We start from the raw sequence: 26,559 nt of genomic DNA, 5'->3' as shown, positions 1-26,559 counted from the left end.
ACAGCAACACCCGGCTAGCTGGCCCCAACCAACCCGAAAGCCCAAGCCACCCCACCCTATGTTTCGGGGAGAAGTTCAGGCAGCATCGGGGGCCCTGGCTCGGCAGCTTGTGTGTGGAGTATTTTGGATGCTGTCCAAGTTCCCTCGGGGTCTGAGTTCAGCCAGGAGCTCAAGGAAGAACTTCCCATTGGGCCACGGACCTGCTCTCTCCCGGGTGAGCGATGTGCAGGCAGGGTCTCCATCCGCAGTGCCCAGGGACACCAAGGACTCCCGCGGGCTCCCCAGAGGCCTTGCCTCCCTCCTGCCACCCCTGCCCATGCCCACAGTGAATGTCACTTCCTGCTGCTGGGGGGGTGGGCTGGGAGCCCCGGGATGCGAACCAGGCTGGGCAGGATAGCTAGCTGGGGAGGCAGGGCTCCCTCCAGACTTCAACTGCTCCCCTTCCAAGGAGATTTGTCGATGGTCCCCATTCACCCCAGGAGCTTCCAAACACCCTGGACACCCAGGGGAACCAGGAATCCGGAGGTGAGAGAAGGCAGAATTCAGGACTCGACACAGGTTTCAGACTCACGGTTTATTGACACTTGAGCACAACAGCCCTGGGAGGGGACTGCCTTTCTGGCCTCCCACCTGGCACTTGTCCCTATAGTCAGGTCAGGGCAAACAGACATCCTGTCTTGGAACCACCCCCTCCCAACCTCCCCCGCCTTCCACAGAACCTCACTGAAATGTGCACAGATAAATCCTTGGCAAGGCTGGCACAGCACGTGAATGGCAAAGCTCAGCGAATTTGGCAAAGTTGTGGAGCCTTGGAAAAGGCCCCCAGGCAGCTGCCCCTTTGGGCTACAGGCAGAATCAAACCAAATGGCTCATTTTGCACAAACCCACCTAGTTTCCGGTTAGCTGGCACGGGAGCCAGGCCTAGGAGCTGTCAGAACTGTGCCCCTGGCCCTGGGAATACTGCTGAGGTAGCTGGGGAAGGGGCAAGGCCAGGGGCTACGTGTGGGCCAGGGAGGACAGGACGGGAGACAGGGCTATGGCCAAAGGCAGGGGGCGGCCAAAAGCTGACCCAGGACCTCAGTGAGCGCCCTGTTGCTCTCTCCCTAAAACACACCCACTTCCTGGCCCTGGATGCTGAGCACAGGCTGGGCCAGGGAGGCTATGCAATCACCTCAGGGTTGGGAGTTGGACCAGCCGCCCTGGGAGCCCAGCTGTGCTGCCTCTCTCCCAGGCCCTCCCACTCAGCTGCCTGCCTCTCCCACCCCTGCTGGCTCTGGATCAGCTCTACCTGTAAAAGCAAGGCTGCAAGTCTCCAGCTTTTGTATTCCTTATAAGGCGCTGGCATCAGTAGCTCAATTCTTTTCCAACCCACTTAATTTTAAGAATAGACACTAGTAAAACTTATTCACCCCCTCCCTGCTGGCGGTGGGGGAAGGGCCCTCAGCACTGGCAGCATCTCCCCGGGTTGTGCTGGGTTCCCCCAAGTGCCCCCTGCACCTCCAGAATTCCTGGAGCTGCTGCAGACTCAGTGCAACCCTGTGCCCTACAAAGGGGAAACTGAGTCCCAGGGAAATGCAACGACTTACTCAGCTTGCACAATAAGCTAGTGGCAAAGCTGGGACTTGAGAAGGGGACCAAGGTTTTCAGACCAGTGTCTCAGCCAGGGGCCCTCTTGGGACTGTGTCCTGAAGAGGAAGTGGGCCAGGATGCCCGGTGGTTGAAGATGCCCAGTGGCTCCCAGGGCAGCCCAGTCCAGATGGCAAAGACCTGCTCTGTGCCCAGGCGCTTGCACAGGCCAGTCCCCGAGCAGCGGGATAACGAGGACTCCCTGTGCTGACAGCCACACCAGACAGCAATGCCTTGCTCAGGGCCTGTTGGGGGTGAGGGGCTGCCTCCAGCAGCCTGGCTCGGGGTTGGAGAGGTGTCAGGACGAGCCTGGAGAAATGTCCTGGTGGAGCCTCAGATCAGGGCACAGATCAGGCCACCAAGTGGTAGAATCCAGACTCCACGCTCTCAAGCTCCTCTCTTGGCAGCAATCAACTCAACGGAGTACGATGAGAAAGGAGAGAAAAACAAGCCCATTGCTCCCTCCCTCCCTCCATTAAGGTCATGCCCTCAGGATGCCAGGCTGGTAGTGGAAGGTGGGGCCACATCCAGCCTGCTGCCAGCCTTGTGCTGGGAGGGGCTGATGAGGAGGCTTCTGGCCCCCAGAAGGCAGCGGACCTTCAAGTTAAATGGGGTAACACATGGTCATGGTGGCTGCCAAACATTCTCCGGATTGCAGTGACCATGTTTAAGATGCTTTTTACCATGAGGCCCTGAGAAAGGCATTGACTGCACGGCCTTAGCGTCTTCATCCTGCTGCGGGGGTGGGATAAACTCAGAACCTGCGGGTGGCCCCCATGGCTCCTTCCCTAAAACATCCTCTCATCATCCCCGCCACTTCCCCGGGACTCCCCTCAATGCCCCTGGGGTCAGGGGGCTCCCCAGGCAGATCTTCCTGGGGCTCTGCAGCTGTGGGTGGACTCAGAAGGCCTCTACAGGACTCCTGGCCTTGGGGACCCGGCACCAAGCTTCCTCCCACTGCCCCAGCCCCCGGGCAACCTTCTGTCGAAGCCTCAGTTAAGCAACTCACTGCCCCTCCCAGACTTGCCAGCCTCTGCCTGCAGCAGCCCTGCCCACCCCTGCAAGCCCAGGTCCTCCCACCGGACACCCATCTCCCCCTTGCCTGACCTCTGCCTGGAGCCCTCACCCAGCCCTGCCACCTTCAATCCACACAGCAGTTGTAGCGCCCACTTGATGTGGGCAAACGAAGTCCCCTGAGCTTCACCTTCCCAGGGCAGTCGGGGACCCGGACGAGCTCTCTCACAGGCAGTCAAGGCAGCAGAGGCTGCCAGCTATTGGCAGGAAGAGGGGCATCAGTCGGGCGGGTGGGACAGACTCCCAGCCACATCCCTGCTGCCTCCAAACAGACCCACAGACTTGCCAGAGCCTCCAAGAATGTGTTACCGAATGAAACCCATCCAACTACCAACACACAAGACATTCTGGAACATTCCAAACAGCAGCAAGGGCGTGCCTGCTCACGGAGCTCGGGCCCCCAGCTTAGGGTCCAGCCAGATACCAAGTGGCAGGGCCAAGGAAGGTGGGGATCAGGGCCCCACGGAACAGCCCATGCTCTTAGGAACCACCTTGCTGACTGTCGGCGGCACATCTCAGAGAGGCAGAAAGAAGTCTGCAGGGAGGATTCTAGCCTAAACCACCCTGTGTAACAAAATAAATCCTGCTCTTGTGGAACTTAACCATGCCTATTGGAACTCATCATAGGCCCGGCAGATCTAGCCTTCCCTAAAACTGTTTAAGGCACTTGAATGGCTTATTAACACTACCTGGAATGGTTTTTATTTCAATCTTGATTTAAGAAAAAAATTCAGTAATACTGCAAAAGAAGGTCCCCCTAAAAAACCAACAACAACCAATACGTAAGTTTCTAAGGATTAAAATAAATGCTAAGCTCTGCTTAAGTTATTTGACACAACAGGTCACTTTGGCACTGACAGAACAAAGACAAAACCGGAAATACTGCTTCAGAATTAGACTTTTCCCTGGAAAACAACAACCACACAAAAGACGAATGCAGCATCTCTGAGCTTCCCCTGCCCCTTCGGGGGACGAGAGGGACCAGTGAGGCCAGGGCCACACATGTCCCGGCTGCCTTGGCGCAGGCGGGCGAGCACTGCAGAGGCAATCCTAGATCCTCTCCCGTCTGGGAAGCGAGCTCGGCCAGCTGAGCCCAGCCAGGCGCGCCTGCCGACGCGAGCCCTCCCAGCTGTGGCCTATGAGGAATGGAGAAAAAAACCTGCGCTCGGCGCCCAGGACGTGTTTGCAAAGACCCACGGCTCCGGGTCTGCCCAAGAGCCCCCCGCAGCGCGCCACTGCCCCGCACACACGCCGGTGTCTTTGGTCGGGCTGCAGCCAGCGACTGCGGCCTCTGGTTCCACCCCCACCTCCTGGGGATCAAGAGCCAGTCCAGTTCCCAGGTCGTCTTCTCTCTGGCAAGGCTTCCTCTGTCCCACTGCCTGTCACGAGCAAGGTGTGAGACCCCCGCCCCATGCGGGGCCACAGCCACCAGGAGGGACCGATGCAAGCAGCACAGGGGCACAGGGATCCCAGGGAAAAGCACTGCTTGGGTGGTGCCGCCTGCCCACCCCTGCCTATTGGGTCCTGAGGCATCTGAGGGAAAGGGTCATAGGGTCATAGGGTCATAGGGTCATAGGGTGGGGACCCCAGGGCCCTGGGCCTCCTAGCTTCTCCATGGCGTGTTGTTCTCTGGCTCTGAGAGGGCAGAGGGCAAGTCCTGGCTTCTCCTGTCGGCCTGGGATTCCCCGGCCCCCTGGGCCCACCCCTCCAGCAGGTCTCCGGGGTCCCTGAGGAAGACCACCATGACCGTGATGTTGTCACGGGAGCCCCGCTCCCTGGCTGCGGCCACCAGCTCCTCGGCGACGTGCAGCCCGCTGCCCCGCTGCCTGGCCAGGTGGCTTTGCACAAGGCCGGCCACCTCCTGGTGGGAGACGACGTCAAAGAAGCCATCACAGGCCAGCAGCAGGTAGTCCTCCGAGCCGGTCAGCTCCCGGGAGGCCACGTCTGCCTCTCCAGACACGTAGGGCTTCTGGAAGACATCCCCTGGGCATGGGAGAGAAGTGCCTGGAGTCAGAGGGCTGGCTGTCCATCTTGCCAGGCCTGGCCGCCATGGCTACCCCACGCTCACAGGCAAGGACACGGGGTGAAAAGGCCACGTCCCATGGAGGGGATGTAACAGGTTTGTTCTGGTGTTCCTCGGGGAAGAGCCAGAACCCAGCAGGGCCAGAGTTCAGCTCCAACACACAGCTTTCTCACTCTCACTCCCCGGGCAGCGGGGCCCAGAGCGGGCGGCCCAGGACATCGCCTGGGCTACGGCCCCGGCCCTCCTGAGCTCCCGACAGCTCCCCTCAGACACCGGACAGGCACTCAACTGAGCTCGCTCCTCCTCCCCCACACCTGCTCCTCCAGTCTCCTCAGCTTGGAAGACAGCACCAGAACCTGAGGGTTCCCTCTGATTCTCACACCCCACATCTAAGCTGTTAGCAGGTCCTACTGGCTTTACCTTCAAAATGCAGCTCTCCTCCCCTCCCCTCCCCTCCTGGTTTGGACAGCTCACACCTCACCCAGCCCCCTCAGAGCTTCCTGCCGGCCCCTCCTTCTGCTCTTGGCCTGACAGTCACTTGCCCAAGGAGCGTGAACTAAACCCCGTCGTCCCTTATGCCCAGCTTCCCAGAGGTCCCCTCTCCTTGGAAGGGAGGCCTGCCCCACCTCCCTGCCCTGGTATGTCCAGAGACGCAAGGGCAGAAGCCACAAGGAGAAGGACTATAAAGAAGGCAACACGTTTGGCCAGAGGGGGATGTTTCAGGAGGCTGGAGGGACAGAGGTCCCATCACAGGGCTTAGCAGGAAGGAGGTGACTCCTAAGTATCTGAAGGAGAGACATGGCTGTCGAGCCCCAGAGTGAGGCCTGGCAGCGACAGGCTGCTGAGAAAATAGAATGAGGTGGGTGGGGGAAGCTTATACTTCTGATTTTAAAAGACAGAAAAAAGAATCATCAGCATGAATAGGTGGTGGTGGTGGTGGGGGTTAAATCTCACTTATGGACTATTTAAAACTTATCTCCCAGCTAACCAAGGGGAGCAGGGCCTAGATTTTTCTGAGGAAGTGTTTTAATGAGGAGATAATGACACATAACTCGAACCGCAGTTCTCTGTGCAAGATGTCTGACAGTGACTTTCCCATCTCCCTTCAATCTGATTGACAGCACAGCCTTATCAACGGCAGGCACCTCTCCAGCACATGACACTGCCGCCCCAACAGCTGGGCCCAGAGGCCTAGCCCTGGGCGGCCTTTCTCTCGCCCCTCGCCTCCTTACCGATGGCTCTGGAGACGGCCAGGGTCCCGTTGACTCTCCAGCAGTCCATGTAAGACACGAAGCCACCCAGCGCTTCGATGCGCTCCTTCTCGTCCTGCGGAAGACAGCCAGAGTGGGGGCCTCGGCGCTCCACGGGCCGGGCGTCCGGCACTGCCAGCCGGGAGGAGGGGAGCTGGTTTCTAAGACAGCGCTGGGAGCCACAGCTCTTGAAAGATGCCCAACTGAGGCATTAGTAACGCAGTGAGAAATTATAAATAACCTCATCGTCCTCCAGGTGCAGGAGCAGGAATGGCTAACTAGGTTATGGTGCGAACACCCACAGGCCACTCACAGCCACTGACCAACAGCCTGTCCCTGAGCAGCGTTTCGGGGCCGGGGAGATGCTCACGAGGCAACAGAAAGAGCGCGAGCCCAGGGTCAGACGGCAGGCCCCGCTGCTGTCTCACTTTTCAGGCAGGACACTGTCCCTTCTCTGTAAGCTGCTGGGAGGACGCCACGCGTGTGTGACGTGCGGCCATTTGGCAGGGCTGGAGGACACCTGAACCAGGCCCTGGAAAGCCCTGTGGCCCTGGGTCCTCATCCTTCTCCTCCACCCGCAGACCCTGTCCGGCTCCCCAAAAGGCCGTGGTGCTCCAGGCCAAAGAGGACGGGACAGAGGCCCAGTCCAGCCACGAGTCCTGAAACTTCTTTGGTTCCCTAAATTCCCCTGGAAGGAGGTTTTCAGACCTGAGCCTATTGCCGGGAGGTGGTAACAATAGTGACTGCTGTTGGAGGAGCCTGAGGCTTGGAAGGGGCGGAGCCAGGCCCAAGCATGGACTTCTGTCCTTGCTCTTTGCCATGCTCCTCTCTGCTGAGCTCAGGCAGTGTTTGGGAAATGCTGCCTGCAGAAAGCGCCCAGCGGGCCTCAGAGGAGGTGCTCAACTCCGAGCTTACGTGGGTGCAGCGGTGGGTGCAGAACTGAGACCTCAAGCATAGGTTTGTATCTAGACCTAACCTGGGCCACATGTCATCGGGCTGCTTGTCTTGGGGTGGGAGGGTCCACCGGAGAGCAGACACTGGAGGACCTGGAGTGACAGAGAACACCTGCCCTTTCCTGGCTGTGTGCTTTGGACAAGTTACTTAACCTCTCTGGGCTTCAGTTCCCTCCTCTGTGCAATGGGGAGAGCATATGCAGGATGCTGAGCACAGGCTGTGAGGCTAAGGAATGCTGTCATTCCTGGCTGTTACGCAGTGCTTTCTACAACCCACAAAAGAAAAGACAGTTCCACACAATTACATAAAATCAACACTTCCACACGGAAAAGCCCATAAAGAAAGACAAAAGCATTTGCCAATCGCTGCACAGATAGGGAGCCAACCTCCCTAATGTATATAAGATGCCTACAGATCAATAAGAGCAACAGTTCAGGAAAAAAATGGGCAAAAGTCAGGAAAGGTGACGGAAATGATCTCCAGCCTTGAAAAGACGCTAAAGCTGGTTCCGTAACAGAAATGCAAAGTAAAGGAAGGCCTCTCACCTCTCAGACCGCAGGGCCCCGCACAGCCTGAGGGGGCAGCTTGCAAATCTGGACACTCTGACCCAGCTATTGCACTTCTGGGGACGTGCCTTTAGACGTCCCTGACCCTGAACAAGGAAATGCTGTCCTAAGCTATCTATGGCTGCCTTGCTTCTAGAACCAAAAGACTGAAAAAAACCCATGCCCATCGAGGAGGGATGGAAATGAATGGGACTCCACCAGCCCTGGGAGAGGGTGGGAGCACTTCGTGTGTATGTACTGACGTGGAACACCCACCAGGCGCATGAGTAGGCGAAAAAGCCAGAGCAGAGCAGCATGTGGGGCCTAGAGGCACCCCGAGATGTGCCAACTCTCGCTCTCCCGCCTCAGGAGACAGAAGGGACACTTCGGTGAGACATGGTCTGAGTAGGAATAGTCACCCTTGCTTCCAGGGTGAGTGACCTCAGGGTCTCAGCGTAGCTTCTGCCTAAGGAAGCCCAGCATCACCTCCTCCTGCCCTCATTCCCAGAGCCCAGGTGGGCCGCTCCTTGTCTGCAGGCATGACGAGACCCTGCACACGGACCCCGCTTCTGGCTGCCTGCTGGGCACATAGCCCAGCTCTCCCCTGCAGCCCTGGGCTCCGTGTCGCTGTGACACTGGCTGTCCATGTGCCGAGCGTTAGGGGACCCCTGGCCACCAGAGTCAGGCAGGGGAGCTCTCCCTGTGGAGGGTGCCAAGGGTTTCCTGGGAGGACGGCCCAAGGTCCCGTTTACTCCCTCCTCTGTCCCAGCAATGCCTGGCCGGGCTCCCTGACCATCTGCTTCCCAGGGAGTGGGTAGAAGGAGCCCCGTACCTGTCGCTCGGGTTTATGCGGCTCCATCATCCTCACCACCTGTCCCTGCTGCACCAGGACGACCTGGGAGTCCCCCAGCCAGGCGATGTGCAGGGTCTTTCCCGCGATGAGTGCACACACGCCTGTGGTTCCACTTTGCAGCCGCTGTGGGAGGAGAAGGCCGAGCGGGTGAGGGTGGGCCAGGCACCTGCCCCGCAGGCACACGCAGCCCGATGAAGAACTGTTGGAGGCGTGCTCAGAGAGAGGGCAGGGCTGCCGCTGCATGGCACCGTGATCGCTTCCGTTCTGTGCGCAGAGCGTCTGATGATGGTGCAGCCCCCACCCCAAATCTCCTCACCAGCTGTGTCAACCGGGCCCCAGCTTCCCCATGTCTAAAATGGACAGATCTCTGTACCGACCCCACAGACTGCGGGAGAACCCACTGAAGAGAACACAGGTGAGGCGCAGCGTCGGGTTGAGGGGAGGACGGGTTCTTCCTCCTTTCAGAAACAGATGCCTCGTCCCTGTGTGGCTCTCACTCCCGAGGAAGGAGCAATCCCAGCGGACACCAGCTCCTGCTGGGACCCTGCCCAGGAGAGCAAGGGCAAGTGTGGCTGCATATGAATCATGAGTTTTGTTTTCTGTATTTTATTTTTCTTAAATATATTTTTATTGATTTCAGAGAGGAAGGGAGAGGGAGAGAGAGAAGCATCAATGATGAGAACCACTGATTGGCTGCCTCCTGCACGCCCCACACTGGGGATCAAGCCCACAACCCAGGCATGTGCCCTGACCGGGCATCGAACCCTGACCTCCTGGTTCAGAGGTCAACGCTCAACCCCTGAGCCACGCTGGCCGGCTCTGTATTTTCTGTATTTTATGATGATTTATACTTTATGATGATTGTGTTTTCTGTATTTTATGATCATTTGTATTGGCCTTGCTAATCCTGGAGAGAATGCCCCACTCCCCACCCCCGGGGCCAGCTAATTCCCAAAGATATCAAACGCCTCCCCCAGGAGACCCCGTCATGCACAAGCCAGTGGGTCCGGAGCCCACGTCGTCAACCACCTGCTCTGCCTCTCACGCTGGGCCAGCGTTTCGCTGGCTCCGCTAGCTGGGGGCTGCCCCTGCGGCCCAGGGCCTGTAGAGGCGATTCCAACTATCCAGTCCTAGGCTTGCTGTGACTTGCTGGCCCTGCCTCACCCATGCTTCCTGCAGAGGCCACAGTGGAGACCCTGGCCAGGCTCTCCTCTCTCCCTCTGCTTCGTGACCCACGTGGGAACTGTAAGTAACGAACTCCTCTAAGTAATAAACTCTTCTTTCAGGACATGGTCTGTCATTCCACCATGCTTGAGTAAAACAAAATCCTGGGCCCTAGCCGGTTTGGTTCAGTGATTAGAGCATTGGCCCACGGACTGAAGGGTCCCAGGTTAGATTCCGATCAAGGGCACAGTCAAGGGCAAGTACCTCAGTTGAAGGTTCAATCCCTGGTCCCGGTTGCTTGGGGCGTGTGTGGGAGGCAACCAATCAAAGTGTCTCTCTCACATCGATGTTTCTCTCTCCCACTTCCTTTCACTCTCTGTAAAAAAATCTTTGGCCCTAACCAGTTTGGTTCAGTGGATAGAGCGTCGGCCTGCGGACTGAAGGGTCCCAGGTTCGATCCCGGTCAAGGGCATGTACCTTGGCTGCGGGCACATCCCCAGCAGTGGGTGTGCAGAAGGCAGCTGATGGATGTTTTTAACTCTCTATCCCTCTCCCTTCCTCTCTGTAAAAAAATCAATAAAATATATATTTAAAATCTATATTTTTAAAATCTTTGTAAAAAATATCCTCAGGTGAGGATTATAAAAAAATAATAATAAATAAATAAATAAAACAAAACCAAACCCCGAGCACATCTTAACACTGCCGGCCTGTCCTCCCCACGAGGCTGCACACCCTCCGCAGTGGGGCAGGTCCGCGCGGCAGCAGGGCCGGGCTGCACCAGCGGCAAGCTTCATGTTGCTTCTATTCAAATTAAAAACAAGCCCCGTTGGCTGTAAGAACAGAATGAGGTGACTGCCAGCAGCGTTTAGTGAGGACTCTCCAGCACCGCTGAACTTCTATCCCTCCGCAGGGCCGTGCCTCTCCGCAGCCAATGGCTCCTAGCCCCCCACCGCGCAGGACCGGTCACCTGTCCTCACCTCTCGCTTGGCTTTCCAGAGGAACATCTCATCGGTGCGCCGGAAAGCTTCTCTGAGGGCTCCCTCGGGGTGCGTGGGCAGCTCCGGCTGGCGAGCAGCGTTGGCGTGTACGTGCACAGCGGCGTACCTCGCGGCATCCACTCCTCCGTGACCGTCAAACACTGCAAAGTAGGCGCGATCCACGGGGTCCTGGTTGGGAAAGCAGCGGGAGTTACCGCCCTGCTGGCCTCATGCCTGGCCGAGGCTGTGACCCAGCCAAAGGCTCTCATCAGGGTCAGGCGCTGGCTGGAGGGGTCAGGCGCTGGCTGGAGGGGTCAGGCGCTGGCTGGAGGGGTCAGGCGCTGGCTGGAGGGGTCAGGCGCTGGCTGGAGGGGTCAGGCGCTGACTGGAGGGGTCAGGCGCTGACTGGAAGGGCTTTGAGAGATGTCCAGCACCTCGGCCTGCAGACGGAAGCTGTAGGCATCACTCCTGCCTTGGTTCTGGTGGGAAGCTCTGCTCGGCACCCAGAGTGGTTTCCCACCCCCACCCTGTGCGAGCCCTCCGAGGCTGTCCTGGTGGGGACGCTGGCCTCCCGAGCTGCCCTGGGACCCGGGAGGTGGAGCCCTGGCGGCGGAGCACTCACGGACAGGCCGAAGAGCTGGTTGAAGGCAGGAAGGCACACGTGCCGGTCCTCCATCCTGCGGCGAGTGTTCCGGATGGCGTGAACGGAGACCAGCCACCGCCGCTGGGGAGCCCGGGCAGCCGAGGGCACCTGCTGCTGCCACTGGCTGCAGACGTCCCAGAGCCGGTTAAAGCAGCTCAGCGCCAGGCCCTTGGCATCCAGCACTGATGGGTAAGACGGAGGGCTGTTAGGAAGCACCAGCGCAGGCCAGCCGACGCTCTGCTCGCTCTCCCTGCCCCCCTCCTGTGGCCTCTGCAGCTCTCCAGACAGCCCCGTCACAGGCCTGCACAGGCCTGTCCAGCCCAGCACCTCCGGGCGCACAGGTGTGATAACCTGTGTCATCAGCAGCGAGAAGTGTCTGGGTCAGCCCCGTGGTGGAACACTTCCACTCATGGAGCCCCCCACCCAGGAAACAGCCAGAAATGCAGGTGATTTAAGGGCAAAGGACAGAATCACTTATAATCGCGCACTAATTAGAAACAATATATACTCATGGCGGAGTAAATTATGGTCTGTTCTCTTGGTGAGTTAAGCTGCTATTAAAAATGATTTTTGCAAATTAACATGTAATTGCCATTGACCCAGCGACTGCACCCCTGGGCATTGATCCCAGAGACATTAAGATGATGTTCACACACAACTTGTGCCTGCCTGCTCACGGCTCATAGCAGCTTTACACGTGACAGGTGAAAACCGATTCGGCCCCCGTGTCCTTCCACGCGTGAACAGCTGAACAAACTTGGGTACCTCATGCCATGGAACACCACTCGGCAGGAGGAAGGAAGGAGCTACAGACACACAGAAGCCTGGATGAATCGCCAGGGAGTTAAGCTGAATGAGAAGAGCCAATCCTCAAAAGGTACATACTGTGTGATTCCATTTATGTGCATTCTTGAAATGATAAAATTACAGAAATAGAGAAGATTAGTGGTTGTCAGGGGTTGTGCGGGGGGAGCGGGTGTTAGGGTGGCATACATGGGAACATGAGGGAGTCTGGTGGGATGACATTTCAGTCGTTTTGTAAAGACGTTACCATTGGGAGGAACTGGGTAAAGGATGCCTGGGATCCTGATGTGTTATTTCTTATAACTGCATGTGAGGCTATGGCTCTCTCAAATAAAATTTAATTAAAAAAAAAACACACACACACCAAAAAACTAAAGGGTAAAACAAAAATGGACTTTTACAGAGTTTGTAAAGCATGTAAAATGCTTATGTCATGATACTCAGAAAAAAAACACTGATATTAAGGAAAATGTTGTGAAAAAAGGAGGATAGAAAATTCCATATCGTGAGTACGTGAAAAAGTCTTCGACCACCTGAACCCAGAAATAAAAGGCAGGGAAGGCACACAGCCAATGCCAGCAGAGGCCGACTATGGGGGGTGGTTTATGGGTGATGCGTTTTCTTAAGTACATCCTTTTAGTGCTTTCCCAATTATCATTGCAAGTGTTAGTCCCAGGTGATGGCTTTCAAATACATCTATAATAAATGCTTTGAAACTACTCCCTTCAAGAGCGGGCAGAGCTCAGTTGCCTCCCCCTGAGTGTGTAACGTAGTGACCTGCTTCTGATGAAGATGATAAAACCCAAGTGACCATGAGTGGCTTCAGACCCTAGATCCTCTTAAGGCACTGCAGCTTCCACCCTGTGTGCCCTGTCCTCCTCACTGTCACTCTCTCTGCCTCTCTCTGTTTCCCTTGTGAATCACTGGCTCGGAGGGAAGCCAGCTGCCAGGACACGAGGATGCTCAAGCAGCCGGGTGGCGAGTCCACATGGCGTGGAACTGAGACCTCCTGCCAACAGCCGTGAGACTGAACTACCCTGGAAGCACAGCCTCTGCCCGCACTGGCACTGGCCTTCGTCCGACCTCGTGAGAGACCCTGGGCACGAACCACCAGCTCAGTTACTCCCAAATGCCAGACCCACAGAAACTATGGGATAATAAATGCCTATTGTTGGAAGTCACTAATTTTGGAGCAATGTTATGCAGCAACAGGTAACAGCACCTACAACATAGATTTTAAAACAAAAATTCTAATCCTACCTAAGCCTGGCTCCAAAGAAAGAATGAACAAGGAGCAGGTCCAAAGAGAACCTGAGGTGCTTCACCTCCGAGACTCAGTTCATTCTGCTACACAAATCCCTCCTGAGACCCCTGCTGGCCCAGGGGCCGGGGGCAGGCACAGCTAAGAGGGTGGCCCCAGGGCCAGTAACGGGAAACAGGGCAGACTCAGGAGTGTCACAGGCCACACTCGAAGGATGTGGGAAGCTGGGGAAGAAACAGCTCATGCCTCAAGGCAGTGGCTACAGAAGAAAAGAAGGGCTGAGGCCAGGGGACGATATGGCCGAGGAAATCCACACACTGGGGGTGCCTAGAACTGGCCACTGCCACCCCCCCTCCCCAGAACGTGGTGGCCACTCAGGCGTTTGTCAAGAACTGGGTTGTATCAGGTCTGAAACACCCAGGGAGACACAGAGCACTGTTTACCCTCTGGCCTTAGGTCACGCTAGTGTTTTCATCAACGTGTTTAAACTTGGATCTTGGCTCCAGCAAAGGGCAGTTACCAATAAGACTGATAAGCTGTGGGGAGGTCGCCTGGCCCCCACACTCAGGCTGCTCACGGGACTGCCTGCTGTCCTGGCACCCACGGGGGCTGATCACTGGGGAGGCGCAGCTCACTGGGGTGCTCCGCCTGACCCTGTCGCACAGAGGTCTTGGTCACATCTCTGCCCTTGGGAGATGATTCTCATAACACCCACAGAGAGACCCTAACCCACAGGGACACCAGGCCTGCATGGGGGCAGGAGCCCCCAAGTGGAGGTCTCTGGCGCTGCCAGCCACTGTACCGCTCCTTCCCCGCCCACAGGTGGCGCTGACTTCCCGCCAGAACTCGGGCAAGGCGGGGCCTGCAGGCTTTGCAGAGGACAATGGCCGCCTGTCTCCTGCCTCTGTGGGGACCAGCGCGTTTGTGCTGGAATGGCTGAGGGCAGGGAACCTGGGAGAAGAGCAGGGGACCAGGGCAGAAGGGCCCGGCGCCTACTGCAGGGACAGGCAGTCTGCTTTCCTCTCTGTTGCTGGCCTGTTCCTGGCTCTGCCCTCAGTGCTCCCACTGACGCTGAGACGGCCGGACGCTACAGGCACACCTGGTTTTATTATGCTTCGCTTTACTGTGTGCTTGACAAATGTTGCATTTTTTATAAACCGGAGGCAAGATCGCTCCCCAACCCCAGAAAAAGATTATGACTTGCTTTATAGCGGTGGCCTGGAACCAAATCCCCAATATCTCGGAGGTATGCCTGTAATTAAGTGATGTGAGGGAGGTGCTAGTGAAAACACTAAATAAGTGAACCACATCAACACACTGTGCACCGTAAACTTACACCGTGTGACATGTCAATTATATCTCAATTAAAAATTAATAAAATAACACAGTCAGATAGGAAATGGCAAAGGAGGAAGAATCTGCTGGGGCTCCCGCTACGCCGACGGCCAGGCCCGGCCCCAGAACCCACTCTGTCTTCTGCATCCCGACCGGCCTTCAGCTCTGCCTGCGGCCGGAGCCGCACCTTTCACCAGAAAGCGTGGAGCCACCGAGAGCTGGCACCCAGCCTGGCCCACCGCCCAGCCCGCCACAGGCCACGGCCGAGCCACCCCTGCTTGCTGTAGTTCTGGTCTGACGCGAACGGAGACTTTGGTGAAATGTGATAGGAAGGAATGATGGGAAAATGAAAGGAAGACATGCAAAACTAGAGCCCGCCTCTCCAGGAGAAGGCTCACTCTGTTTCTGGGTCGCTCTCACTGCATGGCTTGGGCCGCCCCGCTGACCGCCGTCCAGGAGCCGGCTGCCTCCCCAAGCTCTCACGGGAACCCATTGCGTCTCCACCTGACGGGGTCGAGTCAGCCCAGGCCAGGGGCCAAGCTCTGGCATTTTCTCTCCGCCGGACATCAAGGCTGCCTCTGGGAACCACTCCCACGTCACCGCAGGGCGACTGACGTTGGTGAGGCAGAACAGAAGCGGGATGAGAAGCGGGACCTTGGTGTCCACCCCTGTAACACGGCCACACATCGTCCACCCCTGGCTGTTCCGAAACCCGGTGATGGCCGCTATGCTCCCCGTGCTGCCGTCAGGCTGGGAGCGCTTTCTCTGCATCCTGATGCCCCTGCCCCGTCCGAGCACACCCACACGGCTGCCCCTTCGAGGCTCTCAGCCACATGCTGCCACACCGCCTTCCCACCAGCAAACGGGAAGGGCCGGAGGCCAGGTGAGCCCTGCCTTCTCCCACTCTGGTGCTCGCCGGCAGCCTGTCTCTCGTCTGGCTGGCCAGCCAGTTGCCTGCTAAGCCTGGGGTCCCCATAAAGAAGAGAACTCACAGGTCACGGGGGCCTTCTCCTCCTCCACTTCCTCGCTGTCCTCCTCCTCCTGCCTGGGCAGCTTCCTGAATTCGGAAAGGTCTGTCTGCAGCAGCTGGGCAACGGCTTCGTGGGCCAGAGATGCAGCAAGTGGCGGCGGGGCGTTCCTGGGACGGGAAAGAGGTGAACTGGGCTGGCTCCTCGGCGGAAGCCAACATCAGAGGGAGCCCGCGGGCCCCTTCCACGCAGGGAAACCCCTCTGGAGGTAGCAATGACTACTTGCACCCCAACCCGGGGCCACACAAGCAGGTCTAGCCCTTGTCCTTGGGGAGCCGACATCCACACGATGCCGCCAGTTCCTGGGGCCTGTGCTGCTCCAGGCGTGGGCTGGGGCTGGGGGGGCGGGGGTGTCACAGACTTGTGGGCAGGGTCCACTGGCCTCCATGGCCAGGCCAGACAAACTGTTCAACGTCCAGCCTGATGACAGGTGCCTGGCCACCAATACCAGCTGGGGACCTCTGGGAGTTGGGGAGCTTATGGGTGGAATTGTGCCCTTCAAAATTCACATATCGAGTTCTTATCACCAGTGCCTCAGAATGTGATCCTGTTTGGAAGTAAGCTGGCTGCAGATATAATTAGTTAAGATGGGGTCACCCTGGAGTAGGATGGGCCCCTAATCCAATAACATTGGTGTCCTTATCGAAAGGGGAAATTCGGACATAGACACACACACACACACACACACAGAATGCTGTGAGGATGAAAGCAGGGACTGGAGTGATGAACCTACAAGCCAAGGGCGGCCAACCACCACCAGAAGGAACCAGCCTTGCGGGCACCTTGGTCGTGGACTTCCAGCCTCCAGAACTGAGACAATACATTTCTGTCGGTGAAGGTGCCCCCCCAGAACACAAATCTAGGGAGCGCGGGACCCTTGGGCTGTGCATGGCCCAAGGGGTTCCTGGACCATCAGAGCAGCTGGTACCAGGGGAGGCTGGGGTAGGGAGGCAGGTGTCAGAAAATGGGGAGCCATGACCCGGTGGGCTTGAAGAGGGACGTGACATGATGGGACAGGCTTCTCTCTGGCCTCCCCCTCAGGGTGGACTGAAGGGTAAATGCTGCAAGGAGGCCGAGGCCCTCGCTGAACAGCACCTGGCGGTGGACGGGAGGGGACAGAGCAGGCACTGCAGGGGACTGGGGAGGTTCCTGGTCCCCAGTGAGTCTCCGGTTTGGCTGAGGTCAAGAGGCCTGGGGCCGGTGGGCATGAGGTCTGAACTGGAGATGGGGCCATAACTGAATGGGGGGAGGGCTCGAGCCTGAAGGAGCGCGCCTGGGCAGACAGCCGCTGGGGGGCCGGGATAGCTGGAGAGGTGGCTGCCAGGGCCCTGGAGGAAAAATTCTGGGAAGCAAGACTTGCTGAGTGCTCCGAAGATCCCAGCCAGGCCACCCAGAACAGAACTGCGGGGTCGGCGTGGGCAGGAGTGGGGAAGCAAGTGGAGGGAGGAGACGGGAGGTCGAGCTCAGGAGAAGAGGGACAGTAAGGGGCAGCTCCGAGGAAGCCGTGGGGATGAAGAGACGAGGCCACAGGTACACTCTCCCATGCCTTGCTCGCCTGCCCGCCCAGCCTCCAGCCTTGGGGCCAGCTCCCACACCATGTTCCTGGGAAGCCCGTCCTGGCTCCCCCAGGCACAGGGGTCACTACCCCTCGTACCCCACAGCCTTAAGAATATATCTTGCCCTAGCCGGTGCTCAGTGGTTAGAGCATCGGCCCAGGGACTGAAGGGTCCTGGGTTCGATTCCAGTCAAGGGTACGTACCTCGGTTGCAGGTTCAATCCTCTGGCCCCATTTGGGGCACATGCAGGAGGCAACCAACAGGTGTTTCTCATATAGGTCTCTCTCTCTCTCTCTCTCTCTCTCTCTCTCTCTCCCCCCCCCCCACCCCACCCCCCAGCCTTCCACTCTCTCTAAAAATCAATGGGAAAAACAATCCTCGGGTGCGGACTAACGAAACCAAGTAAAGAATATATGCTGACCCCAGAATCTGCCTCCTCACCAGTGGGAGCCCCTTGCAGGCTGGAGGACGTGTGTTCACCGTCCCCCCCGGCCCCCCCCCCCCCCGCCTTTCCCTGAGGACTGGGGACCCCGGTCCAGGGTGGGCGGCCTGTGGTTCTCTGCTGGGCTGACAACACCGGGCTTCACCAGAGGGCAAGGACCTCCCACAGCCTGGGGACAGGTCATGTCCCTTGGGGGCTAGGCATCTGTGGTGTCTACAGATGGCCTCAGGAATCTACTGGGATGAATGAGAGGGTGGCTCAGGGGGAGAAGCCTCTGGCACTGCCTTGGAAAAACAACCAGTCAAGACATGAGAAACGAGTTCCTCTGCTATTTGGGGATTTCCTGCCCACCACTGGGTTTTCCTTTTTCACAGCAGGGAGAGGGGCGGCTGTTCTCCTGCAGGTCGAGCTGTGTCTTCCTGCGGGCCCTCTGAAGTCCCACTGCTGAGGCCACCGCGCTTCCGGCCCTGGGGACCCAGACAATGCCTGGCTTCGGGCCACAGGACTGCTTCGTGGATGCCCCTCCCGCCTCATCCAGGGGTCCCCGCCCACCACACTCTCAAGGCACTCAGGCCCCACGTCAGTCGTCAGTCGGGACCGGTGTGTGTGCAAGGCCCAGGGACCCGGCAAACGCTCTAGTCCCGCCCACCTCGCGATTTTCAGGGAGTTTCTAGTTTAGCAGCAGAGAGAAAAGGCACAGAAATAACACAGTGTAAGGTACACGCTGCTTGCGGACCTGAGATGCACCATGGAACTGCTAACAACGGGGGAAAGACAGGATATAAATGGTCACACCCTTGAACTCGGTCATCTGACTTCCGGTCAGTGTCGTGAAAGATACCACTTACAATCTGAACAAACTCCATGGACCAATATGCTCCGGCCCTGTTCACCCGAGAGCCCGCCCGCTCGAGCTCCAGGAACGGGAGCCCCGGTGGGATGCTCCTGACAGTCACACGCAGTGTAGACAACGTGGAAAGGTCTGCATCTACACGGGAAAGAACAACTAGAAAAAGACAGCTACAACTAAAAATAAACCCACTGAGATGTCTGGGAAATATAAGCTCTGTGGGACCGTGGGGGTGCTGGGATGGACGTGGCCCAGAAGCCGGCCCACAACAGGGGCCTTTGTGCTCAGCGACCCAGGCTCCCACACAGCAGAGCGGGTCGTTCTGCTGGGGGGCCGGGCGGGCGCGTGGGAATGGAGCCGACCTGTCACAGAGGAAGCACACGGAGGCCAGGGCTGGGTCCTGATTCTAGGAGTGAGGCAGCGACTAGGGACGCTAGGTGTGGTCCCTCAAGGAAGGATGAGGGGTCACAGGCCATGAGCCTCCCCGTCTCCCCGCCGAGATCTGCTAACCTGGCTGTGCTCCCTTTCCGTGGCTCAGCTTCCTCGTCTGTGAAACGGGGGAAGCACCACCACACGGCTCTGTGGGGCAGCGTGGCCTGCTCGCTGGGCACATGGCCAGGCCCTGCCTCAACATGGAGGCCCTGGCCAGTCTCCTAGCCCATCCGGCCTCTGTCTCCCCTCTGTAAAACAGGACAGAAATAGGGCCTCCTGCCTGGCACCGTCATGAGTGGAGTCGTGCCCTCCAAAGTGATATGCTGAAGTCCCAACCTGCAGTGGTTCACAGTGTGGCCTTATTTGGAATCAGGGTCTTTGCAGGTCAGGCCGGAGCAGGGTGGGCCCCACACCCAGTAGGACTGGCATCCTTACAAGAAGAGGATGCCCAGAAAGACAGGGAGAGGCGCCACGTGAAGACAGACACGTGGGAAGACGCCATGTGACAACGAACGCCAGACTGGAGTGGTGTGTCTCCAGGCCAAGGCACAGGAAGGACTGGATGACACCAGGAGCCAAGAGGAGGGTCTGGAGCAGATTCTTCCAGACAGCCTTTGCCTGAGAACATTCCCTGCTGACACACTCATCTCTGGCTTCCAGCCTCCAGAGCCGAGACAATGCATTTGTGCTGCTCTAAGCCGCGCAGCCCGTGGTGCTTTGTCATGGCTGCCCTCGGACACAACACCGCGTTGTCGCCGGGATTCGCACAGGGAACATGATCTGCACGGGGAAGGATGTGTGGGGTAAATGCCAGGCTCCGGGCTGGCCTGTGGCACACGCCGTGCCCCTTCCTCCTGTCCCGTGTTGTCCCCTCCCGGTGGGTGCACGGCCTACCTGCTGCTCAGGAAGCCCACTGCCAACTCGGCCAGCTCGCCCTCCACCTCCTCCTGGCTCAGCACCGTCCCTGGGATCTTCCATGGCAAAGGGCTCTCTGCGCTCAGTGGGGCTGGGAAGTCGCGGAGAAACTCGTCCAGGAAGCTGGGGGTCTCCTCTGCCATCTGGCTGCTCTGCTCTGGGGCTCCAGAGGCCATGCCCAGATCATCCCGGGGGCCTGCCGCCAGGGTTCCAGGCAGGCTGCACTCTAGGGAGAGACGTGAGGGTCAGCAAAGACAGGAGACACGTGAGGGTCAGCAAAGACAGGACGCATTTGGTGCTCTGCGGTGGGGTCTTCGGGCCCTGCAGTGCTGACTGCCAGGTCTCGGGCACCTCCGAGCATCATATAGCAGGTGCCACACCAAGCCTGGGGCTCACGGCAGAAGGGCAGGGCCACCCAGTTTCACACACAGCTCAGGGGGCCCAAGTAAGTGGGAGGCACAACCCTGGCTGGTCTGAGCTGAGAGGGATGCGGGAAGCGGCTTCAGGAGACGGAGCCAGGAGCAGCAGCTGCATGGATGTCGGGGAGGAGGCTGCGTTACTGGCAGAGATGGCCAGCATGGCCAGTGGTGGGCAAGAGAGGGCACTAGGGCCAGGCCACTGAGGCAGGTGAATGTGGCAGGTGAGGGGGTTCAACTTGACCCAGGACCTGGGCATCCAGGAGGTGAGGAAGTGATGGCAGCAGGTCTGTGAGCCTAAAAGTGGTACCCAGAGGGGTGGGTGAAGGGTCACCTGCGGGGGAAGGAAGGAAAGGGCCTGGACAGGATGGTGGCAGAGCCCACATGCAGGGGAGAGCTGGCCCTGGGCTATTTCAGAAGGCACCAGGCTGTGGGGTGCCCGAGGGTGTGGGCAGGGGGGGAAGCAGAGGGTTAACCCAGGACCATCAGGGGAGTTTGGGATGCGGTCAAGCCATCAGGAGGAGTCCAGGCGTCCTGAGGCCCAGCTGGAAGATGGGCACAGGCCACGGACCCGACTGTCCCGGGCACAGCTCCAGCCTCAAGGGCGCTTCCTCCCGGCAACTTAGGAAGGCAGAGGGCTTACTAGCTGCCAGCCCCTGTGCGTTACCTGAACCACTCCTGGGAGCCAGGATGAGCCCCCATTTCACAGATGGGGACACTAAAGCTTGGGGAGGGACAGACCTTTGCCCGAGAATAGATGATGGGGTCATGGGGGGATTCTGGAGCCCAAGCTCATCATCCCTCCCGACCCTCACCCCACTTCTCTCACATCTGGAAGGTGTCACACACACCTATCTTTTACCCCAATGAGGGACTCCAGCCCCTCTCCCCCAGCTGAGAACCACCCTCTCCACCTCAAACCTGGCCCCTCTCTCCCCAGCCTGTCTGGCTCAGTTTGTATGCCAGCAAAGGCCCTGTCTGTCAGACAACCCAGGGCCCCAAGTGTCCACTGGACTCCCGCCTCCTCCTCACAGCCCTCCAGAACCAAACAACCCCATAGTCTTCCATCCACTGCCCCTCGGGGTTAGCCTCTGCCCCCTCCCTTCATCACACACACACCTGGGTCGTCACCTCCCATGGCCACCTGCTCCCGACAGGCTCCTCGCTCTTGCCCCTTCCTCTCTTCCTCTCCACAGCATCCAGGCTGGGAAACTTTCTTTGGGAGTGAATTCCACAAATTTATCCCCCAGAAAAATAGCATTTCTTTTTTTTTTTTAATGTATAATTTTGAGAGAGAGAGAGAAAGAGAGAGAGAGAGAGAGAGAGAGACATTGATGTGAGAGAGAAACACCGATGGGTTGCCTCCTGCACACGCCCAACCAGGGCTTGAACCCACACCTGGTATGTGCCCTGGCCGGTATTTGAACCTGCTATCTTTCAGTGCACGGGGCGACACTCACACCAGCTGAGTCGCACCAGCCCGGGCAAAAGTGAATTTTTAAAAGTAGACACACAGAAATTACGTAGGAATGGGGCCACGTGTGACAGGACACGGGGATGGACTCAAGTTCATTGTTATCCTTCCATTTGCTCATAAGGAGACGTGAATACAACGCAATCCCAGATTACAAAGGCAAAGGGTTAAAAGCTCAAGAATGTGAAATAGAGAAGGGAGCCACTGCATTACAGCCACCAGGGTAAGACAGTCGGGGAGCCCTGTGGGCTGGCGAGGGTCAGCTTGGGAGGACGGCCAGCCAGGCCCCACCAGGGCCACAGACACAAGCATCAAGCCAATGACAAGACGACAGCAAGAATTTCCCAGCAGGCTTGGACACCCCTGGGCCGAAAAAGAGGCCTCCTCTGCATTCCAAGTTCTGGCCTCCTGCCGCTTAGAGAAGAGAACTGTAATGCAAAGCTGCCCCAAGCAACCCTGAGTGCCCCAGGTCCGGCTGGGCAAGGCTGAGCCCAGAAACAAATACTCCACAGGCACCGAAATCTCAGGGTCTAAACAAAAAGGCAGCGTCCTCACTGACCTCCCCAGGAGGCACGGAGGGCCCCAGTTTGAGAACCCTGGCCCACGGGGTTCAAGGACAGAGTTCAAGGCCCTTCGCCTTCGACCTCACTGGCTGGTGGTGGTGGCGCCGCTGGACATTTTGTAACGCGGGAGCCTCCTGGCCTTGGGGTGCTGTTTGCTGTGCCAGGAACCCCCTCCCCTCCCAAGAGAGCCAGTTTCCCTTGGGGTCCGGGGGCCCTCCTCTCTGCACTGCAGCCCTGGTCTTTGCCATGGCCCTGCTCACCACGCAGGGGGCTGTGGTCGTGTGCCCTGTGCCCAGTGCCCCACTTCCAGGGTCCAGTGTGAGCCTGGGCAGCAGCCTGAGTGGGACAAGTGTGCCTTGGGGGGTCCAGAGGGCGAGGCAGCACAGGTATGACGGGGTTGGCCTGCAGCCTGGGGTGCGGGCTGGCTCACTCTCAAGGCTTCTTCGCTACACAGGTGGGTGGCGCAGAGCCACCCTGCCTGCTGCTTCTGCATCACCTAGAGGAGGTGAGATGCAAGGAGAGGAACCAGGACATGGCTTCCGTTCTCTGGGGCCCAGCTGGTTTATGACATACGAGTAATTTCCTTCCCTGCCCTTCCTTTTTGCCCTCTGTGACGGAGTCACATGGATATGAGCAAAACAATCCTAGCCCTTGGGAGCCTGGGGCCTACAGATAAAGGATGAAGAGGGGAGGGCAGAGGGAGGGGCTGGGTGTCAAGGAATAACTAACCCAAAGGGGGACCCCCAGAGGTGGCCCTGGGAATGCCAGGAGGACAATGCTGTAGCCCTGAGCTCTCCCGGGACCAACTGGGGAGACAGTCTCAGGAACCATGCAGATGCAGGCCCAGGCCCAGGCCCAGGCCCAAGCCCAGGCCCAGGCCGCGCAGGATGAGGCAGCGCTGAGCCCGGTGCAGGGACGTGCCAACGGGGATGCTCAGAAGGGAGTTGGGCAGGGGTTTGTGCACGTCACCAAAGACCTGGGGTGAGTATGGGAGGATACTGAGCCTCCAGGCCCCAAAGCCACCTGCCTGCAACAGTCTGCCTGGCTCCTGGAATCATGCCCCCTCTGCACCGTTCACCAGCGGGCAGCCAGAGTGGCCGAAATGACAGTGCTGCCAGCTAACATCTGCCAGGGGCCCACAGGTGCCATCACTGCTTTGAGTACTCTTCCTGGATCACCTCTTTTCACCTCCCAACACCCTGTTGTCCCCGCTTTATACAGGTGGGGGCTGCAGCACAAGGGCCAACTAACTTGGCCAATGTCCCTCGACGGGGCTCATGACTACTGGCCCCTAAGTGCAACGGAAACCCCACCCATCCTGCATCCGTCAGCGGCCCGATTCAGCCTCTCTCGTGGCCCTGTTTTTCATTTCTGTGCCCCCTGCGCTGGCACAGCCCTCACCTCCGTGCTCCTGGGCCTTGCTGGAGGGTGGTATTCCATTTTGCTCCGAGACCTCTCTAATCCAAGCCCCACAACACCATTGAGGTCCAGCCCTCTGTCTTTTGTGGTTCTAGAACACTTTTGCTGGCACCTGGCTTGTAAAAAGTCCATTTTCCCCCCATTTAAAATACTGACTTTCCTCTAGTTTACTAGTTTGGTTTTTTTTGGTGTTTTTTTTTATTTTATTTTTTTATTGCTTAAAGTATTACAAAGGGTATTACATATGTGTCCATTTTATCCCCCCACCCTAGACAGTCCCCTAGCCTCCCCTATCCCCCAGTGTCTTATGTCCATTGGTTATGCTTATATGCATGCATACAAGTCCTTTAGTTGATCTCTTACCCCCCTACCTCCTGCCCCCCAACCCTCCCCGCCTTCCTGCTGCAGTTTGACAATCTGTTTGAGGCAGCTCTGCCTCTGTATCTATTATTGTTCAAAAGTTTATAATGGTCTCTATTATCCATGAATGAGTGAGATCATGTGGTATTTTTCCTTCATTGACTGGCTTATTTCACTTAGCATAATGCTCTCCAGTTCCATCCATGCTGTTGCAAATGGTAAGAGTTCCTTCCTTTTTAGAGCAGCATAGTATTCCATTGTGTAGATGTACCACAGTTTTCTAATCCATTCATCTACTGATGGGCACTTAGGCTGTTTCCAGATCTTAGCTATGGTGATAGTTTACTAGTTTTAACTCATAAGCTCAACTAACGCTTATTTGTACGATTGCATTTTTCTAGGTCTGGACAAAATACTTGTTGAGTCCTGCTTGACTTCAGAAACCTCGTGGGGGAAAAAAAGACAGCAAACCACATCACTATTACAAAACTAAAGTGCATCACTGCTACAGAACTATTGTATTCATTGTTTAAAAATTTTCTACAAAGGAGAATCTGCTTTCTTTACTTCTGAAAAACTACTGGAGTTTGTAAATGCATCCAGATCTTTTCATATAGATTATACACACACACACACACACACACACGTATATACACACAAATATATATAATTTGTGTATATATACATATACAGTGGGGCCTTGACTTACGAGTTTAATTCGTTCCGTGACGGAGCTCGTAACTCAAATTACTCGTATGTCAAATCATAAAGTGAACGAGTGAGACACGTGATGCTGGGCTGATGTTGTGGCGTTCACTGTGACGTTCCCCGCGCCAACTAGCGGTGGGGTATCTGAAGCTGGCTCGTAACCCGAATTTTAGCTCGCAACTCAAAGCAAAAAATCGGCCGAGAGACGGCTCGTATCTAGAAAAACCCGTTAGTCGGGACACTCGTAAGTCAAGGCCCCACTGTATAAATTTTATGGTAAAATGTACACAACATACAATTGACCATTCTACCCATGTTTAAGGGCACAGTTTTGTGGCATGGTTGAGCAACCACCACTTTCACAGGCTTGACTCTCTCACCAGATTGCAAGCTCCCTGAGGTCAGGAAGCCCACCCCTGCCCTCTCCGGTGTTGACACTGCCTCTGTGCACCCAGCGGGCCCGGCCGGCAAGTGTGATGGCAGAGGGAGGGGCTGGCTTCCTTCCGCCACCAGTGGGTGGTGTGGGCTGAGAGGTGCGGCCTGAGGTCGGGAACCTTGGAAGAGGAAGCTAAAACACTCGGTGGAACACAGTGGGCAGCAGAGAAAGGCTGTAAAGGCAGGGGTGGCATCAGGCGATATCTCAAAGGAATTCTCCAAAAGAGCTTGTGTGGAGGTTGATTGCTTTCAAAGTGGCATCTCTGTCTGTTTACCTCTTACAATTAAGCAGAAAGCACACGCTGTTAGGCAGCGTGGCCGAGGAAGTAGTGTGGCCGAGGAAGAAGCAGGCTCAGGGCCGGTGAGCAGCCCACCTCAGGTCACTAAGGACCAGACAGGGTCGGCCAATGCCGATGCGGTTGTTATTCCAGTTCCACCTCGGGAGCAGGAAGAAGAGTGAAATCTGACAACAGGCCGGACATAAGCCTAAGGGCCAGGAGTGAGCGGGCGATGACCTCAGAGTGCCGAAGGGTCTCCCCCGCCAAGTGGGAGCACAGCTCCACCCAAAGACCTGGCCCCAGGGAATGCCGTGAGGACGGGTGTCACTCAGGACGTGTGCCCGGCTGGGGCGGGGGGGGGGGGGGCGCTGGGGGGAGGAGTCCATCGCCATCCCTGGGCCCCACCCCGCCAGCCCTGCACTAAAGCCTCTCCCTACTGCACAGAGAGGCTGAGGGGCTCGCCTGAGGTCGCACAGCTGCAGGGGTGGGTCCCCTGTCCCGCCCGTGTCCCGCCAAAGCTGCTGCGGCCCCGGCACCGCTTTCAGCAAAACCCCCGAAATGCACCTGGGGAGGGCCGAGGGCGGCAGCAGGCATGGGTGTGGGCACTCGGGCAGAGGCGCAGTCCTGCAAAGGTGCAGGGGCGGGGGTGGGGGGGTGTTAGGGGTCTAGGCAGGGGCCCGGCCCCAATGCTCTCCGGAGGGGAGCGGTGAGGTGGGGAGGGGCGCACTCTGGGAAAACGGGGGCGGCTCACCCCTCGGCACCCCAGTCCGCTTTGGCCCTCAGTGCCCACCTGGCCCTGGCTCGGCCACACCCCCGCCAGGCCGTCCTGCACCCTTGGCTCCCCAGCGCCCCCAGATCCCCCGCCTCAGGTTCCCCCGCAGCTCCTCCCGCTCTCCAGCCCCTCACTCGGCCCCCCGACCCTTCGAGTCTCTCTCTCTCGGCCTCCCCGCCTCCGCAGCACCCCGTCCCGCCCCTCCTGGTCCTCGGCGCCCCATTTCACCCCTGCGCCACGAGAGCCCCCACCCGAGCCTCGCCCCAGCGCCGCCAGCCCCGCGGCCCCGCGCCCCCGGCTCCCGCTCCCCCAGGGTCCCCGCGGGCCTCACCTGCCACTCAGCCGCTCGGCGTCCCGCGAGCCGCTCCGGCCGGCCCCGCCCACTTCCCGTCCCCCGGC

General features: G+C 57.9%; 1 protein-coding gene across 2 annotated transcripts; it reads right to left on the bottom strand.

The window, feature by feature from the left end:
- Positions 1 to 555: 555 nt before the first annotated feature.
- Positions 556 to 26,559, bottom strand: PPM1F (protein phosphatase, Mg2+/Mn2+ dependent 1F). 2 transcript variants are annotated; one of them, XM_059676752.1, is made up of 8 exons: positions 26,492 to 26,559; positions 19,715 to 19,961; positions 15,505 to 15,650; positions 11,092 to 11,294; positions 10,470 to 10,658; positions 8,305 to 8,448; positions 5,956 to 6,160; positions 556 to 4,683 (listed from the first exon to the last, which is right to left on the bottom strand). In XM_059676752.1, the coding sequence occupies exons 2-8, from the start codon at positions 19,909 to 19,911 to the stop codon at positions 4,304 to 4,306; spliced, it is 1,464 nt and encodes a 487-aa protein (XP_059532735.1). In that variant the 5' UTR covers positions 19,912 to 19,961; positions 26,492 to 26,559; the 3' UTR covers positions 556 to 4,303. The 2 variants fall into 2 exon arrangements, with proteins under 2 accessions (XP_059532735.1, XP_059532736.1); XM_059676753.1 differs by having other exon boundaries at positions 5,956 to 6,049.

Source organism: Myotis daubentonii, chromosome 19 (genome assembly GCF_963259705.1).
Source record: "Myotis daubentonii chromosome 19, mMyoDau2.1, whole genome shotgun sequence".
NCBI lineage: Eukaryota > Metazoa > Chordata > Mammalia > Chiroptera > Vespertilionidae > Myotis > Myotis daubentonii.
The sequence above is the reverse complement of the archived record's forward strand: the minus strand, read 5'-3'. Positions and strand labels throughout refer to the sequence as shown.